The sequence below is a fragment of the Amaranthus tricolor genome, chromosome 9 (assembly GCF_026212465.1).
Source record: "Amaranthus tricolor cultivar Red isolate AtriRed21 chromosome 9, ASM2621246v1, whole genome shotgun sequence".
Lineage (NCBI taxonomy): Eukaryota > Viridiplantae > Streptophyta > Magnoliopsida > Caryophyllales > Amaranthaceae > Amaranthus > Amaranthus tricolor.
This window is the reverse complement of record NC_080055.1, coordinates 22,914,609-22,932,304: the sequence shown is the minus strand read 5'-3', so window position 1 is coordinate 22,932,304 and position 17,696 is coordinate 22,914,609. Positions and strand designations below refer to the sequence as shown.

General features: G+C 33.5%; 2 protein-coding genes across 8 annotated transcripts in view; one reads left to right on the top strand and one right to left on the bottom strand.

Moving 5' to 3' along the window:
* Positions 1-6,856, bottom strand: part of LOC130823627 (pentatricopeptide repeat-containing protein At5g57250, mitochondrial-like) — a 12,777-nt gene extending 5,921 nt beyond the window's left edge. For 3 of the 7 annotated variants that reach the window (XR_009046599.1, XR_009046604.1, XM_057688322.1), the window contains exons 1-4: positions 6,488-6,832; positions 3,964-4,166; positions 1,221-1,267; positions 1-887 (exon numbers count right to left, since the gene is read on the bottom strand). The exon at positions 1-887 is cut by the window's left edge. Coding sequence is in view for 1 of the 7 variants with exons in the window: in XM_057688322.1 (XP_057544305.1) it covers positions 1-862 (862 nt within the window). In the remaining 6 variants the exon portion in view is untranslated. Of the gene's footprint in view, positions 888-1,220; positions 1,268-3,963; positions 4,316-6,487 lie in introns of all 7 variants that reach the window. The other 4 variants (XR_009046601.1, XR_009046600.1, XR_009046603.1 and 1 more) reach the window with 3 other exon arrangements.
* A 2,904-nt stretch (positions 6,857-9,760) lies between these two features.
* On the top strand, positions 9,761-16,278 carry LOC130824169 (uncharacterized). Its single transcript, XM_057689062.1, has 5 exons — positions 9,761-10,077; positions 11,821-11,894; positions 11,987-12,090; positions 12,292-12,360; positions 15,608-16,278. The coding sequence occupies exons 1-5, from the start codon at positions 10,010-10,012 to the stop codon at positions 15,851-15,853; spliced, it is 561 nt and encodes a 186-aa protein (XP_057545045.1). The 5' UTR covers positions 9,761-10,009; the 3' UTR covers positions 15,854-16,278.
* Positions 16,279-17,696: the final 1,418 nt, after the last annotated feature.

The window sequence follows — 17,696 nt, the reverse complement described above, 5'->3', positions numbered from 1 at the left end:
GAAAGCCCAAAAAATCTGGTGAAAATCCATTCCCTTTCATATTAACAAAAAATTGAAGTGCACCCTCCAAATTTCCTTCTAAGGCAAAACCATAAATCATAGCACTTATAGTGAATTTCTCTGGTTTAAGAGAGTGATTCTCCAAATCATAGAGAAGTTTCAATGCTTCTTTCACGTTTCCCAATTTACAGTATCCATCAATCAGAGAATTATAAATATGGGTATTTGGTTTTATATCCTTGATGATCATTCTCTCAAATAATTGCCGAGCATCCAACAAAAAGCCTTCTCTAACCAGAGCATCGATAAGAGTCCCGTATGTAATATCAGAAGGAATTATCTTATTCCTCTCCAATGAATCAAAGAGCCTAAAAGCCTGAACAAGACAATTTTGACGACATAACCCATTAAAAAGAGAGTTATAAGTTACAACAGTAAGCTGGATTCCTTTCTTTCTGGCAAAAGTACACAATTCTAAGGCCTTATCAATGTACCCTTCTTTGCAGAGCCCATCAACGAGGATTGAGTAATCAACCACATCCATACTAGGTAGATCATATTGGGCACCCATGACAAGTCTATATGCATCCAAAGGTCTACCTTGTGCTGTAAGCATCCCGAAAACATCCACTAAAAAATTTAACTTCAAATTGCTCTTATTCAACTCATTAATGAGCCTAAGGGCGCTGCCTATATTATTCTCCATACACAAGTAATGCACCAACATCTTCCCCAACGTTGGTTTAACTAATCCGTATCTCTTTATAAATGTAGCAAAGACAGGCTGAAGTTTCTCACTGCTAAATTCTCGTATAAATGCTTGGAGAATTTTGTAATAACACTGATAGGCCCTTTTTGCCATTCAATTAGACAGCTTCACAATGAACCTGAAATGAACAATCATGAATTTTAAACATGTTTTCAACTTCTAGTCAATAGAATAAGTTAGTCGTCATTTGATAGTCTTTTGAAAAAAAAAAAACAGGGGAGAACGATAAAAGGTGGTTTTCGACACACAAAAAAGTGATCATAATTGTGTTTCTCACAGTATTTCCAAAAAATGTAGTAAACAACAATGAACTGATGTATTGAAGTCTTCCATTAATTATAAAGCAGTCACCAACAAGCCAATTTTTTTTTAAAGGATGGTAACTGTTAACAGATCATTCTCAAGGGAAAGAAGGAACCAGTGAACAATGAAATCACATAAAGGGACTTACCTTCAGTAGCTTTATTTGGGGATTAACAGATCGAATGTTGTCTTTTTCTGCAAGGATGATTATTACTCAATACATAATTGAAAGGACACATCAAACAAAGAGAACAGAATATAAAACTGGTAAATGTAAAACATTCAACAAATACTATAGTTATTGTAATTGTTTCATTAACTTGGTCTAGAGAACCTTCTTATTAATTCAAGGGTCACAAGAGGCAAAGAAATGATTGTTATCTCGGTATCTAAGTTATCAGAGTGCACACTAAATATAAACCATTCCATAGAAGACAACTTCTTTCATCACCAGAACAATTCTAATCTAATTGTAAGAAAAATGACAAGTCTACATACACTACAAAGACTTCCAAGTCCTGCCTGGATTAAGGTGAAAAGGGGGTAAATATTACAACAGACTTATTAAGTCATAGAAAATATGTTTGGAACAAGAGTAAATGGTATGACAAGGAAACTTTCCATCCATAAATGGCGTTAAATTATTACTCAAGCCCCCCTAGGGAAAATAGTGCAGGGCTAAAAAAACTGATTTTATCTTCATCATTCATTCACATTTTCAGTATCACATCTTCATCTCCACCATTTTGTCAAATTTTTCAATCTGACCACACTTTTATCTTCATTGACATATTCTCACTGTATTGCTCTAAGTGTATGGTTGGGTCTTGGGAAAGAAGGGGAGACAAGAAATTTACCAAACCAATAGATTTAATACTCCTTAAATTGTTTCTTCCTTTAAATATTCTTCAGTATTAACTGTTCCTGTTTTGTTTACTCTTGTAATAATAAACTGGAATCCAGGCAAGGCTTAAGTGTAATATGATTAGAAAAACCACTCAAACAGCCTATGACAACAAGATCCTAGCTCATCACGTGAAGATGATCATCAATGGCGAATTTGGGGTCTTAAAAATTGATCTTTCCCCATTGTTGTCCAATTTAGAGCTCTCTGATCTGAAGTGGGAGTCATACTAACAGATTACGTATATATAAATCTCTACAAAAAAACTAGAAGTGAAATCGGTTTCCACAATGAGACTAACCTTTATCTAATCAGTAATCGAAAAGAAAATCGTTGATTAACCAATCAACCAACAAAAAGCAAATGAATTCAAAAAATTCATAAGCAAAAAATCAGACAGAGAAATTGATCTGAGGAAGGAAGAAGTAATTGAAGGAGTGAAGCAAAATCGTACCTGTGAATTGCGCAATAGCATATTTGACTATGGAAATGTGATGTGATTTTCAGTTGAGGTTTGCAAATAAGTTCGTTGGGTAGATTTAAAAATTAGACCTTGGAATTGAGTCAATTTCATATTTCCAGAGTTTAGATTTGTCAAATATATTATCCGGTCTAATTTAAAATTTGAAATGTATTTCAAATTGGCATACATGCCATAAAACTAATCATATACTCCCTCCGTCCCATTGAATTTAAAGCATTTTTTATTTTTTATCCGTTCCACTTAATTTACATCGTTTCTATTTTTGGACAATGGCTCACCACTTTCTTTTAATCTCATCCATACATTTGACACTCTTTAAATTTCATCCATACAATTCATTCTCTCTCTTCATTTATTACCACTTTCTTAAAAATGAGTAGTTATAAGCGATAATGTTCCCTATTAAGTTACCTTTAGTTCTCATCCAATTGAAGAATTTCATCACTTATCTATCTTCACCTTTTTCAAGGCCTATCAATATTCTATTGCAACACAAGAATTGGGTGACTGGGTCTTGTCTTGATTCAAATATGTATCACTTCTCATGGAAACTTGGGTTTGATTCTCGTTGCCCCCTTTCATGCCCTCCCCTCTGCTTAACCTACCCAATTTTCAATAAACAAATACACTCGTTTCAGACCAAATACCAAAAATTCCGACATCTACTTCTCATCCTCTTCTTGACCATTAGACTTTCCCAAAGGATCAAGCATCATGCTTGACTCTTTTTATAAATTCCCTCACAGCTCACATTGTGAAACCTCATCCTCACATATCTAATACCCACCACCTATGACAAGGAAAATCTACTATTAAGGCAATTAAATTTACACCTACTAAATGATTCCTAATTGATCCCACATTAATACTTTATCCTATTCAAGCTATTAGTCTCATTTGACTTTTATCACTGTCATCAATCACTCTTAACTTGTATTTTATTCTTAATCTATAAGTTATAACATAGTCGAGTGAGATTTTGTACGATTCGTTTCAAAGCACGGATTATTAATATCAGCTTTTTATAATTTTTAATTATGCACAAATAGATATATTAATGATAGAATTATTGCATAGGCAAATATGCCTTATCAAATAAGACTATTAGGGTGAATAGTTTGGAGTATCAAACTGACCAACATTCCCTAAATTATCGACTAAATTTGAACCAAAATAAGGGCCTTCAACATAATTCTACTTAGAAAGGGCAAAAATTACACAAACCCACCTTTGCATAATTTAGGAAGCGGGTAACATGTGAAAATAAAATAATTAAGTACAACGTAGATAGAAATTCAACTTCTTGGATTAATAGTAATCAAAAACAAAATAAAATTGCAATGAACCCATGAAAATGCAAAACCCACCAAACTCAAAAAACAATAACTTGTCAATTACTACTACACAAAGACACAAACTTTAGGTAAGCGTTCAATACAAGTAAGAACAATGATACACCTATGAAAAAATAGACTGAAATTCAAGGGACATAGGAGTGCATACCTTGATAAACAGGTTGGAGAACTGGAGGAAAACGGCCAGATCATTGGATACGACACGGAAACTTGAATTTGTATTCCAAAACTTATGGGTTAAGGAATTAGGGTTTTTTTGGAGTTGGGTACACGGATAAAGAACAATTCACAAGTAGTCATAGATTGGGTGAAGATATGTTCATTGTTCAATGTGTTGAAATGGCCACCCATCTACAAATGAACATACCCAAGTCAGTTTTGCAATAAAAATATGAAATAAATATCGAAAGAAAGAAAAAGGAAAGTTAAGTTGGATGATTTAATTAAAGAGATTAGAAAACTCCAAACAAGATTGTGCGGGAATTTCGGCTGCATCTCCCCTAAAATTTGATGTACAAAAAAAAACGACGATCAATAAAACATAATAGAAAAGAGGCATCATCGGCCTTGTAACAAAATATCACGGCAGAATGATCATCACGTAATCTTCGGTCGACATGTTAAGCATGGATCGTGATTCCAATGTAAACGCTTGGGTTTGCAGAAAGATACGAGAATGATAAACCATTTAAACATACAAGCCACAAAAAAAAAAAACAACGCAGCGGAAATAACTTATACAGAGGAGCACATGTGCCTTAAACTCAAGACATAACCAACTTAATTAAAAAGAAACTACACGTAGGCAATGAGATTATTGTACTCTTCAAGATTCTCACTCATTTCCCCCGTATTTAATGCAAAAAAAGCTCCTATACCTGTTATGTAAAACTATGATCCGCCTGCTACTCAACATAATGACCATAGCCAAATGTATCATAGCAGGAACATCATAGAGAGTCATGAACAAACAACAACACATACACGTCAGTAATCAATGAACTTATAACAATTAGAATCATAAAACAAGGGGATAGATGACGACATAGCACAACAATAACGAATCTACTCATCTGTCTAAACACTTATATTTACTCATGATTTCTCTTTCAACTATTAATTCCTAGAAGTATATTCAAAAGTAGTGAATCTTTTCTCTATTCATGGTAGTGACACGGCCAAAGGCGTTATCGGCCACCCGGCGCCCATGACAAAGTATGAGCTCATATCCTCTCCAGCTAACCCTCTCGGGTCCTACCTTCGGGAAAAACTAACACGCTGGGGTACCAATCCAGTGAAGAGGCCACCATATTGGAGTTTGCAAGGCTCGCATGGTAAACACCTCGGTCAAGGGGCGGTATTGGCCACCCGACGCCCGATGACAAAAGTATGCTCATACCCCCATTTCAGTGATCCCGTTGGATCTCACCTAGGGGACTACTAAATCAACCGGACATAATCCAGTTGAGTCATGCCAACTAATCATAATCAAGACTCAATAACTAGGAAATCACTTCGATACCACACACAATCATGGTACGTTCTCTACTATTTAGGAGTTTGTTTTCGTAGTCTCCTAATGCTTTCATTCTACTTGCCTATACCACTATTATGATTATTTGATAGCAGAGTTTACTTTCTGGCGCTCTATAATTCTAATACGATGCATATAACCATGAAATATTGATAATACTTTGAAGCAATGAATATGGTAGTTAATTACTGCGTGTACGTACCTATAAGCGTTACTGCATGATCAAAAAGTCACGAAAATCACCCAATTAAAGTTCTACTTTCCTCTTATGAAATGGGCACCTATATAGTTAGGAATAGGACTAATAAGTCCTCTTAACACTTTGTCATACCAGCTAAATACCAAAGTAACCTCTATCACCCATTCAACATGAGTTTTCGATTACTCTAGCACGCACACAACTCATTCAATACAAGTCAAAATCATTAACTCAACACAACATAAGTCTTTTCATCAATTTAAAAGTAAAAGTATATGTGAATCGTTCCTTTTCATCAACTAATTTTGAGTATATTGGTTCGCGTTACCCAAAAATAACTAATCACAACTAAGCCTTACAATTTTAATATAACACTAATATAACGATAAGGCAAATCTTAAAGTTATCGAATCGCGATATCATTTGTTACGTTCTCCGAAGCTAGAAAGAACTATAATCAAAATGACACGACAAGTAACTTTAGCAACCATCGACGATAAGTTAACATTATGCTCTTGGCTTTGCTAAATTATGCATTCATAACTTCAATGACGACCTACTAAGAGTACTTGTAATTCACAACAATTAGCAACTACTACTCCCGATTAACAACCAAAACCATTTCTATAGTCAACTATAATCAAAATCATTACTAACTAAATATATCATAATCATAACTAATATAACTAAGCCTTAAAACAAATTATGAAATTATCCAATCAATCATGGCACCACCAACATATAACATAAGAGTACACACCATTAAAATTTCATCCCTAAATTAAATCCAAATCAATTCATTGTTCAAAGATAACATCTTTAATATTACCCACAATAAGATTAAAAAAAAATTGATACGCAATCAACACACAATCCATAAGCTTGATAAATTTTAAATAAAAACAAGGAAATCAAAGTAGGGAAAGAAGAGATGCTTACAAGGGGGAATAAGAGAAGATGTGAAGGGGCAAGTAGTTGGTGTGGTGGTGGTGAGTATGTGTGATGGTGGAGGCTGCAAAATTTTCCGTCACAGCCGCTGCTGGTGGTTGTTTAAGGTGCAGCTCAACTGCTGTTGGTGGGGGGAGAACGCAGCCACTGCTGCTGCTGTGAGGAGGCGAACGCAGCCTGTTGGTGGCTGCTGGCTGCCGGTAGGGAGGCGCTACCGTGGCTGCTGGTGGCTACGGTGGAGGCGTCGCCTGGTGGTGCTGGGGATGCTGCTGAACCGTGAGGGAGAGGGATGTGACAGAGAAGAGAAGAGATGGAGGTAAGGCGTGAATGAATGTGGCAAGGAGTACCACTTAAAATCCTAACTCCTTTTTATTTTATTTATCTATTTATTTATTTATTTATTTATTTATTTACTTATTATATTCATCAAAAATAATTTCAATTCGAACCTCTTTATTTTAGTATTTACAATTCTATTTTTAATTTAAATATGTTAATATTTAAATTTATATGTGAAAGAAATTTATTAAAACTAATTCAAAATTAATTTAATATAATTATAAGATCTCCAAAAGTCATCAAAATATTAAATAATTACGTCATAAAAATCTTGAGATGTTACATTCACAATAAACTTCAAATAAACAATCATAAATTTTAAACATGTTTTCAACTTCTAGTCAATAGAATAAGTTAGTCGTCATTTGATAGTCTTTTGAAAAAAAGGAACAATAAAAGGTAGTTTTTGACACAAAAAAGTGATCATAATTGTGTTTCTCACAGTATGTAGTAAACAACAATGAACTGATGTAATAGTAATCAAAAACAAAATAAAATTGCAGTGAACCCATAAAAATGCAAAATCCACCAAACTCAAAAAAACAATAACTTGTCAATTACAACTACACAAAGATGCAAACTTTAAGTAAGCGTTCAATACAAGTAAGAACAATGATACACCTATAAAAAAATAGACCGAAATGCAAGGGAGATAAGAGTGCATACCTTGATAGACAGATTGGAGAATTGGAGGAAAACAGCCAGATCATTGGATACGATTCCTAACACAGAAATTTGAATTTGTATTCCAAAACTTATGGGTTAGGGAATTAGGGTTTTTTTGGAGTTGGGTACACGGATAAAGTACAATTCACAAGTAGTCATAGATTGGGTGAAGATATGTTCATTGTTCAATGTGTTGAAATGGCCACCCATCTACAAATGAACATACCCAAGTCAGTTTTGCAATAAAAATATGAAATAAATATCGAAAGAAAGAAAAAGGAAAGTTAAGTTGGATGATTTAATTAAAGAGATTAGAAAACTCCAAACAAGATTGTGCGGGAATTTCGGCAGCATCTTCCCTAAAATTTAATGCACAAAAAAAAACGACGATCAATAAAACATAATAGAAAAGAGGCATCATCGGCCTTGTAACAAAATATCACGACGGAATGATCATCGTGTAATCTTCGATCGACATGCTAAGCATGGATCGTGATTCCAATGTAAACGCTTGGGTTTGAAGAAAGATACGAGAATGATAAACCATTTAAACATACAAGCCACAAAAAAAAACAACGCAGCGGAAATAACTTATACAAATGAACACATGTGCCTTAAACTCAAGACATAACCAACTTAATTAATTTTTATTTTTTATTTTTGAGTCTGGGTATGCCCATTAATACTTGCCTTATAATGAAGCAGTCTCTAGTACATTTTTACGTTTTTAAATTAGGTGTTTTAGGGGGCAGCAACCGATGTGCTTTGTGATGAAAAGTAACCTAGTAGATTAAAAGGTAAATTCTACCGCGTTTCAATTAGGCCGGCTTTGTTGTATGGGACGTTGGCCCGTAAAGAAGGTTTTCAAACAAAGGAGGAAAGTTACAGAAATGCGAATGCTGAGGTGGATATGTGGTCACACAATAATGGATATGATTAGAAACCATGAGTTTAGGGAGAAGTTAGGGGTAGCACCGCTTTCTGCAAAGATGCGTGTGAACAGATTGAGATGGTTTGGTTATGTGCAGAGAAAGACTTATGACGCCCCAATGAGAAGGGTCGAAAGCATCATAGTGGAAGGTAAGAGAAGTCGAGGTAGACCTAGGGGAATGTGGGAAGAACAAATTAAAAGTGACTTGCACAAATTACACCTTTGTAAGGACATGATCAGGGATAGGGTTAGTTGGCGGCGTTTTATTCACGTCTTAGATTACTGAATATGTCCTACTTACCCGTCGTTGGTATAGTTTCTTGCCTTTATATATCGCTCTTTTACTCGTTTTTATCTTACTACCTCCTTTTACTTTTTACTTTTATGTTTATTTTTATCTATTTTTATGTGTTTTCTTTTTTGATAACTTTTGTTAAGGGTAGATGTGTGTTGTAAGTTGTAGGCTTCACTCTCATTGGACATTCTTTTTTGAGCCGAGGGACTCTTTGACCGCACTCTTCTTTATAGGCATGAGTTGTCGTCCTTCTTCTCTCCTCAAACCCAGAACATAATTTTTCTATGAATAAAATACACTGGGTATTATGATGATGATGATTATTTTAGGGGGAATAAGGAAGCTAAATGCTCACTTTGTTTTTTACTTAGAGTATTCTGTTTTAACGTGAATAAATCAAAATGTGGATTTTTAGGAGATATATAAAAGATAAAATGAGTATAATATTTTGTTAAATTCGTTTCAATATAGAGTAGTTTTTATTATACACTTTTTATATTTTAAGTTTCTACCTCCTTAAAAACACTTTTTCCTATTCTATCTATTAATCTTATATACTTTTTGATCACTATTTAGCATTCAATTATCATTTATAATTTATAAGTTAAAACATAATATTTTACCAAAATTTTTTAATTTTATATAATTAAAGATATTAAGGATTAGACTGTTGTCTCCAGTGGTGGAGCTACCTTAGAGCCCATGGGTCACGTGCCTCTAGGCGTTTTTTTTAAATTCAAAGTAGACTTTCCTATTGGTAAGAGTAAATGTGTAAAATTAATATTAAAGTCTTTTGATGATAAACACTCTCTCATTTTAGTAGTTTTGTCTTATTTATTTATTTTATCTCATTTTTTTAATTAGGTTAGTTGATTTATTTTGTTTAATTTCCTTTTATAGTATGTCATATTTAAAATTTTAGCAAATAAAAATAAAATAGTTGTTAATTTTACAAATAAAACTCTGTTGAAATTTCATCTATTAGTTAATGCCTTGGGACTCAAAACACTAAATCCGCCACCGATTGTCTCGATAGGACGTTTCATATGTGGTCGACACTTGACACACTATGCCCAAATACCCATTACGGCCATACCACCGCAAATGAGTAGGGTGCGAAAACGTATAATTTTAGGCGGCCTGCCATCTTTACTTTCGATTTCTAGCTTCATATTTTGGGTTCTCAACAGCATTTTAACCCTTCTCATTCCCAGAAGCAGGGTCTAATTACATTAATTCGTTATACTTCCTTGATCTTCATTAACATCCGAGAGACACAACAATGGTGGTTGCGTCAAGTGCTAGTTCCTTTGCCAAAGAGGTGTCTATTCGCAGGAGAATTATGAGCATGTATGATATATTCCTCTTTGCATGTATTCATCATATTTCTTAATTTTATTTTTAAACAAAATATTGATTGTTTTGCGTTACCTATTATTCTACAATCAATTTGTTGCTAATTGACCTTTGCGGGGTTCTTTAGTTTTGATAATATTGATTGCCCATTATTCAATTGCACTGTTTTTGATTAACTACTACAATAATGGGTTGGTTTGATGTTTAACAATATAGGGTTCAGATCGAAATTTTACATGGATGATTAGGTTTTATCATTAACAATGGTGGCTATATTGTTTGATAATGTCAATTGCCACCCCAATGAGTTGTGAATTTGGTTGTGAATTGTGAGGATATCAGTGTCAGTAAATTCCCCTTGGTTATATCATGATGGAATTCATACCCCATGTGAGCAAACTTGGATTTCATTTTAGAAATAATCCATACACGCAAATTGCTTGCAGTATTTTTAAAGCATGGTGATATTAATCTTATGTGTTGGTGTGTCTCTGATTTAGAACATTTGAGAATTCAAAGGAAGGTAAAAAATGCGAGGGACGGGTACTCTTTTTCTTTTGATATGCAATTTACATATTGAGCTAGGTTTATGGGGAGTAAGCTTTTGAGCAAGATAGTGCTTCCTTAGAGGTCTCATATGCATACGAGGTCAACAAGGCCGTCTGGTTTATTTTTGGGCCCTAATGCAAAAGATAAAAAGGGTCCTTAAAAACTTAAGGCGCAACGAATAAAATAATACACCTTTTGGTTCTTATTGTTATATTTAAATTACTTTATTAAAAAAGCACTAAGAAATCATATTACTTAGGAAAAAGTGTAAGTTATATCTAAATTTAATTAAAACTAATATCACTTATACATAAAAAAAAGTTTTCTAGGCCCTAAAAAATTCGGGCCCTGGATGGTAGCCCGCTTTGCACTTGCTATTTGACGGCAATGGAGGTCAACATTAGGGGGCCTAGAAGAACCAAAGTCGAAAAGGGGCCAATTATGAGGAATGGACAAATAGTTTCTTCTCGAAAACAAGCAAGACACCTGAGGGAAAAAATGGATGACAAAGAGTGCTATTAAGTAGACTATATTTGCTGAAAAACCGAACACCAAACCAAATCAAATCGAATAAGTAATTTGGTTTGACTATATTTTTAAATTTGGTTTGGTTTGGTTTGGACTGAATTTACATTATAATTCGGTGTTAAGTTTAGATTCGGTCTAGGGTCCAACAAAACCAAAAAACTGAAAAAACCAAAATGTTAAAGGCATGTTATATCTTTCATTTGATTTGTTTGAATTTTTGCCCTTATTTTTAGATTTTTGTTAAAATTTTTTTACTGGTTCAAATTAAAAACCCTAAAATTATTAATATCTATTTACGAGCTTTAAAAGAATAATTTTGAAACAATACATGCAAATTTGATTTTCGGTGCAAAATATACAAGTCGGTGCAATTCGGTCTATTCTGTTCAATTTGGATTGGTATTTAAAAATTCGGTTCGATTCAATTTGGATTATAAATATTATGATTTGGATTTGGATTGAAAATATCAAAACATAATTTTATTTGGTTTGATTTAGATTTGTATAGAATCCAAACCAAAAACCAAAATTTCACCCCTACTTAGCAGTAGACTAGTAATGGATTATTTTGCATCACATAACTTGTAATTTGTGATGCTGATGCCACTTCTTGCTTGAGCGTAATATATTTTGATTTTATCTTAATGTTGTGGATTGTAGATTTAATAAGAGAGAAGAAGATTTCCCATCCCTTAGAGAGTACAATGATTACTTAGAGGAAGTGGAGGATATGAGTAAGTTTTCTTCCATTATAGTTTGGTGTCTGTATCTCTATATATACGAAAGTTTATGAGGAGCAAATAGTTAAAGACTTTCTTTGCTACAGCGTGCAACTTAATTGAAGGAATAGATGTTTCTGCCATTGAAGCTAAAATTGCCAAATACGAGTTAGAAAATGCAGAGCAGATTATGAATGCTCGAGCTCGCAAGGTATGTAAGCCATTGCATATAACAGTTTTTACGTGTTGTATACTTGAGGATTCTGTTTTGACCAGCGTATTACTTTTTTCGTTTATTTTTCATTCAAGATGTAAGATGAAACTTTCTGTTTTACTGTTCTTATAAATGATTTATGAACATTTTGATGTATCAATAAGAATGGGAAGTTTCTAAACATGTATGCATTTACAGGCAGAGGAGCTAGCAGCTGCTATGGCAGCCAGCAAGGGACCTTCACAAGTTCAGGATGAAACCGAAGTGGTATGCTGATTCAGTTATTTTCTACGCTTGTAGTAAATTTAAAGATTTTATCAATGCCCAAAGTGCTAATACAACTCAGAGCTGAACTGGGCCATGCCCGACTTCTACAGCGACAATACTATCTTAATGCTGTTAATGTGGCTTTGGCCTATCCGGACTGGGTAAGGGAGTCAGTTGTACACAACCCTACCTTTGTGAAACTAGGAGGTTATTTTCGATTGACCCTTGATCGCTAAACAATGTGTGCAACTTCACTTAACTAAAGAATTCTACATGATTTACTGATCTGCTTAATTTTATTCTAGTCTATGATAATCCATGACCAAAGAACGATAAATCTTTGAAACCACTAGAATAAACATTGCCTTGCCCTAATAATGAAAATTAAGAAAAATTTACCTTGTTAGGAAATATGCAGGAGACACATGTGATACTAGTCTTTTAGAAAACATATCTAGATCTTTTATTTTCATAGAAGGGATAATTAAGCTTTTGTAGGATAATGGGGTTATACAAACTATTGATACACATAGTCTTTTGTGGTTTTTAATAAGAAGTCATATCTCATATGATCTTTAAAGATTACTCTCTAATATGTTGACCTTAGCTTAAATTGTTAGAATACTTGTCATATTTGATTGGAATACTGTTGTTCAAGATCATTTGTTATTCAATGTTGATCTTAGCTGGTGTGGTGTCTCAATGCGCAATAATGAAAAGAAGTCGTCTGCTGTTATAAATTTTGTATTGGTGTGCAAGAGAATTTTGCAGTTAGTTTTTAATACTTTGATTTGATGTTATTTTTTGAATGCAGTAATAATTGTGATGCACAAAAACTCAAAAAATATCATTAATGTACTGAATCATTGTTTGATGATGAGAGTAAATAGGTTTACCATGAGCTACTGAACTTTGATTTTAGATGTATAACTTTTGATTTGAAGTGATGGAGTTATGCGGTTTTAGGTTTTTCCTACTTTTGAGGGATTTCTAAGCAACTTCACTCAGACTCTTGAACTTTATGGGACACTGGTACATTTCAAGTCCGTAACCTGTTTAATTTGTGAAACATCCATGATTTTGGCCCAAAATGATCCAAGTGCCAACTATCCAACATGGGCACTGAGGTAAAATTTAGAGTGTGAGCAATAGAGGTTCAGAGTTTATTGATGTGCTGCTGCCATTTTGATTGTTGTCAATGTCAAGTTCCTGATTCTAGAAAAAGTGTCTTACAAAATTCTTTTTATGTAGTCAAATGATTTATTGGTATACTTGTTAAATCCAATTCTGTTTTGTAATTTTTCTTATCATCGTAAAGCTTATTATGTAGGGCACTTTCCTTCTCAAAAAAGGACTTGGTAAATTTGAGTCCTTTCCTTGCAGTGATTACAAATATTGTTCAGAGCAGAAGTTTTTGGTGCATGTTGTTTAATTGGTCAATTTTAAGCTTGAGATGTGGAGGCAAACGTTAAAATAAAAATGGTTTAATCTACGTTGTAAGATCAATATTATCAGAAAGAACCCACGAAACAGTATGAGAAATGAAAGCAAAAATATGAACGTCACTTTAGAGTTTCGGGAACGAAGGGTTTGTATGATGAGATCCTTTTTATATAATGTTTGATTAGCTGTAGATTGAAACATTTTTTAATTAGAACATTAATTCGGAATTTGGGGAACGAAGTTTCTAGAGCACTAATCTAGTTTTGGTGATGAAGTTTTCAAAATGAGATTTGGTGGGAAATTTTAGGTATGTGGTAAGGTACATGGGATATTGTTTGGACAAGGAGGATCAAAGCAAATATGTTGTAAAATTAAATACGAATGAGTTCCTCCAAGTGAGTGCTTCAAGTATCTTTACTCACTTTTTCATAAGAACGAATTCATTAACCAGGATGTTATGTGTGGGATTATGAGCGGGTGGCTAAAATGGAGAGCTTGGTCTGAAATATGATGTGACTGAGGTGAGTGTGTGCCAGTAAGGATGTATGAAAAATTATACTAGACCAGTGTTATCAAGATCACTCAAGTAGGTGTGGAGCAGCGATCTGGGTTGTTCGACCTGATTCGTAGATCATTGAGGATCTGGATCGATGGGGTTCACGATTTGGATCGGTTATATGGTCGACCTAAAAAATCAAAGGGAAACTTGAAGATAGAGATTAAAGAAGTAACTGAAGACAAAAATGAGGAAAAGAAATGAGAGATGTCAAGACAAAGAAGAGAAAGAGAATAGAGTCACGGTTGAAAAAAGCTGAACAATACGGGGGTACCATTGAGAATCCAAAAAACTTAGGAGTACCTTTGATAAGATGATAAAAACACTAGTGTACTATTGATAATTTTCCTAATTTAAATTGAAGACACAGTACGTGTTATGAGTTATAATGTCATATATTGAAGATAATGAGAGAAAGTTGGAGATGTTGGTTGGGTCATACAAAGAAGACAAAATTATTAACCAGGTAGAAAAGTCAATAAAACTTTGAGAAACTTAGAAAAGGAAGAAGTAGACCAAAGATAGACTACATAACAAAGTGAAGAATGACTTGAAAAATCAAGATTTGCTAGATCATATGATATTAAATAGGAACTAATGGTGAAAGAGAATGTGTATGGATCCACTGAAATTGATTTTCTTAATTATTAGATAGGGCCGAATAAGTAATCTTTGTTAACGACAATCTCTCATGTTGTTTTGTTTTAGACCTTTTAGTTAATCTAGTTGAATCTATATTGTTTGGATTAAGACTTTAACATTGTTGTGTTTCGTTCTTTATTAGCATTAAATCAATCAAACAAGGAATAAGAGCTTTACTTTCTTCATGTTTCTATTATTTAGTTGCGTTGTTGGTTTGAGGGGCATGCCACATGCCCCTTTAGATGGATCTTTGTGATGCATTTTTGTGCTTTGTTTGGGCTAGGCATTGGCTTTCTGACGTTGGTATTGCATTCTGTTCCAATAATGTTTGTAACTATCCATTCTGACCTTGTTTACTCACCAGCATCACATTGCTGTGAACAGTCTGGATTTGGGCTTAGGAGCTTGATAACTGCGGTTTTTTCGTGTCACAACTCACAACTGCCTTTGCACGGACGACCATTCGCTTATATACACTCCTTGTGCCTTCGATTTGTTTATTTCAAATTTTGGGGTGGACGGAGGACAAGGAAAATTTTCTAATTGAGCAGCCTTTACCTGTACTAAAGTCTTACAAAGCCGAATTTCTTGCTTCTGTGAACACAGGATACAGAACAGATAGGAATGTCTACCACAACCCAAGGGCAGTATGCCCCTGCTGTTACCGGAGGATCACTTATGCAACCAAGACCAATGGGCCCACAACCACAACCCCTTGGTATCGATATGAATCTTGATGAAGAAAAAATGATGAGGTTACGAGCTGAAAACAATGGTCGTTGTGGAGGATGGAATCCGGAATTCATAAAGAAGAGGGCACTTGAGGAAGCTTTTGGAAGCCTTTGGATTTGAGTTCTTTGAACCTAACTCATGCAAAGCCTATTTTCCTTTTTATTAAAATGAACTATGAACCCAGTTGAGTAGTTTTGTAGTTGTAGTTTTGAAATAGCCTAAATGTTTATTTTATGTACTTTACTACTTTCTCCTCACAAGATTCTTACATACTGTTAGAATATACTTTTCTGTTCCACTCATTTTGCAGCATTTAGAAGAAAAAGTTTTACATTTTAATTTGAAATGATGCAAAATGAGTACAACAAAAGAGTAAGTAGTTAATCATGGTTATTCATGACTTATATTTCTGATGTTTGTCATGGCTTAACTTTTTCTAGTTGCATCTTTCATGTATAGCTACTCAAAGTACATTTTGAATCAAGAACAAGATTTCATAACATGAATTAGTTTCACAATAGTAATTTGAGAATAATTCTTTATTCATAAATTTTCAAATAAGACTGTCTAAAAGTGAGATAATTTTTATTGAGTTGTTTCAATATATATTTAATGTCTTAAAATAGAATTGATTTTTAATATGACTTAAAGGCCCTAATTTGGCAATATATTCAAATCTATGAGCTAATTAGGTCTATTTTAAGAACTTATTAGTTTCTAGACTATTTTGAGTCATTCCTATAAAAATGAAGACTTTCCTATATTAGTATTATAATAATAAAGTAAGAGTTGCTTTGATTTGCACAAGATTTTAGTTTAGTTCCCACATAAAACATCAACATACACTCACATGTTGTTTTGCCATAGAATTTATCAATAATCTCGATCTTTTTCTAACTTCTTTCCTTTTCGTGCTACAAACTACAACTATCAACGATTTTTGTCAAGCTCGTCATATGTACAAAAACACATTGAGGGCCTTTACGAATAGCTTGTTGGCTGATTTTATTGATTTACGAAAAATTAAAAATCTATAAATAAATCGTCAATTGACCCAAGAAAAAATAAGTACAAAATCTATTTATAAAAGTTTATACATAAAGAATAATAGGCCTATTTGGCGCAACATAGCTGTATAGGTAGCTGTTAACGATCTAAATAGCTATAATGTAGCTATAGGTAATGTATTTAAACAATTGTAGTTGTTAGATATTTAGATGTCTGATTAGGCGTGTAAATTTTAAATGTTTGTCAAAAGTAGAGGTTATAGTAGCTGTTGCGTTATAATTTTTTCTAAAAAATATATAGAAAATCCTAAGCTAATACTTTTGTATTTTGATTTTAAAACAGTACAAGTTGTATCGTTCTGAAAACAACTACCTCCGTTACAAAATGCTTCATCAATAACTACTTTAATGTACAATACTCCCTCTGTTTCACCATCTTTGTCTCATTTGATCTGGGCACATTTGCCAAGATAATTATTGAAACTTTAATATTTTTAATTGCAAAACTAAAATTATAAAAAAAGTTGATATTAATAATCCTTGCGTTGAGACGAATCAAACAAGATTCCACTTGACTATGTTTTAACTTATAAATTAAGAATACAATATAAATTAAAATGAACTGTAAATAGTGTCAAAAAATCAAATAAGATAATAATGCTGAAACAAAATTTATAAAAAATAGTGTTTTAGCGTCATTACACCAACAACTACTTAAACCGTACGCGGAACCTCTTATATCAAAATGTTGAAGAGTACAAGCATAGAATTAAGATGATGTAATGGTATAACCATCACCTATCTTTTTCCCCATAATTCAAGTGCACATAACATTGCTTCAAGTTTTCACTTATGCATCATTCACTACTTTTATTTCTTGGAAGCAACTCCTCTCCTTTCCTTACTACAAACCTCAATCTATATAAACAACAACACTCATACTCCATTCCACAATC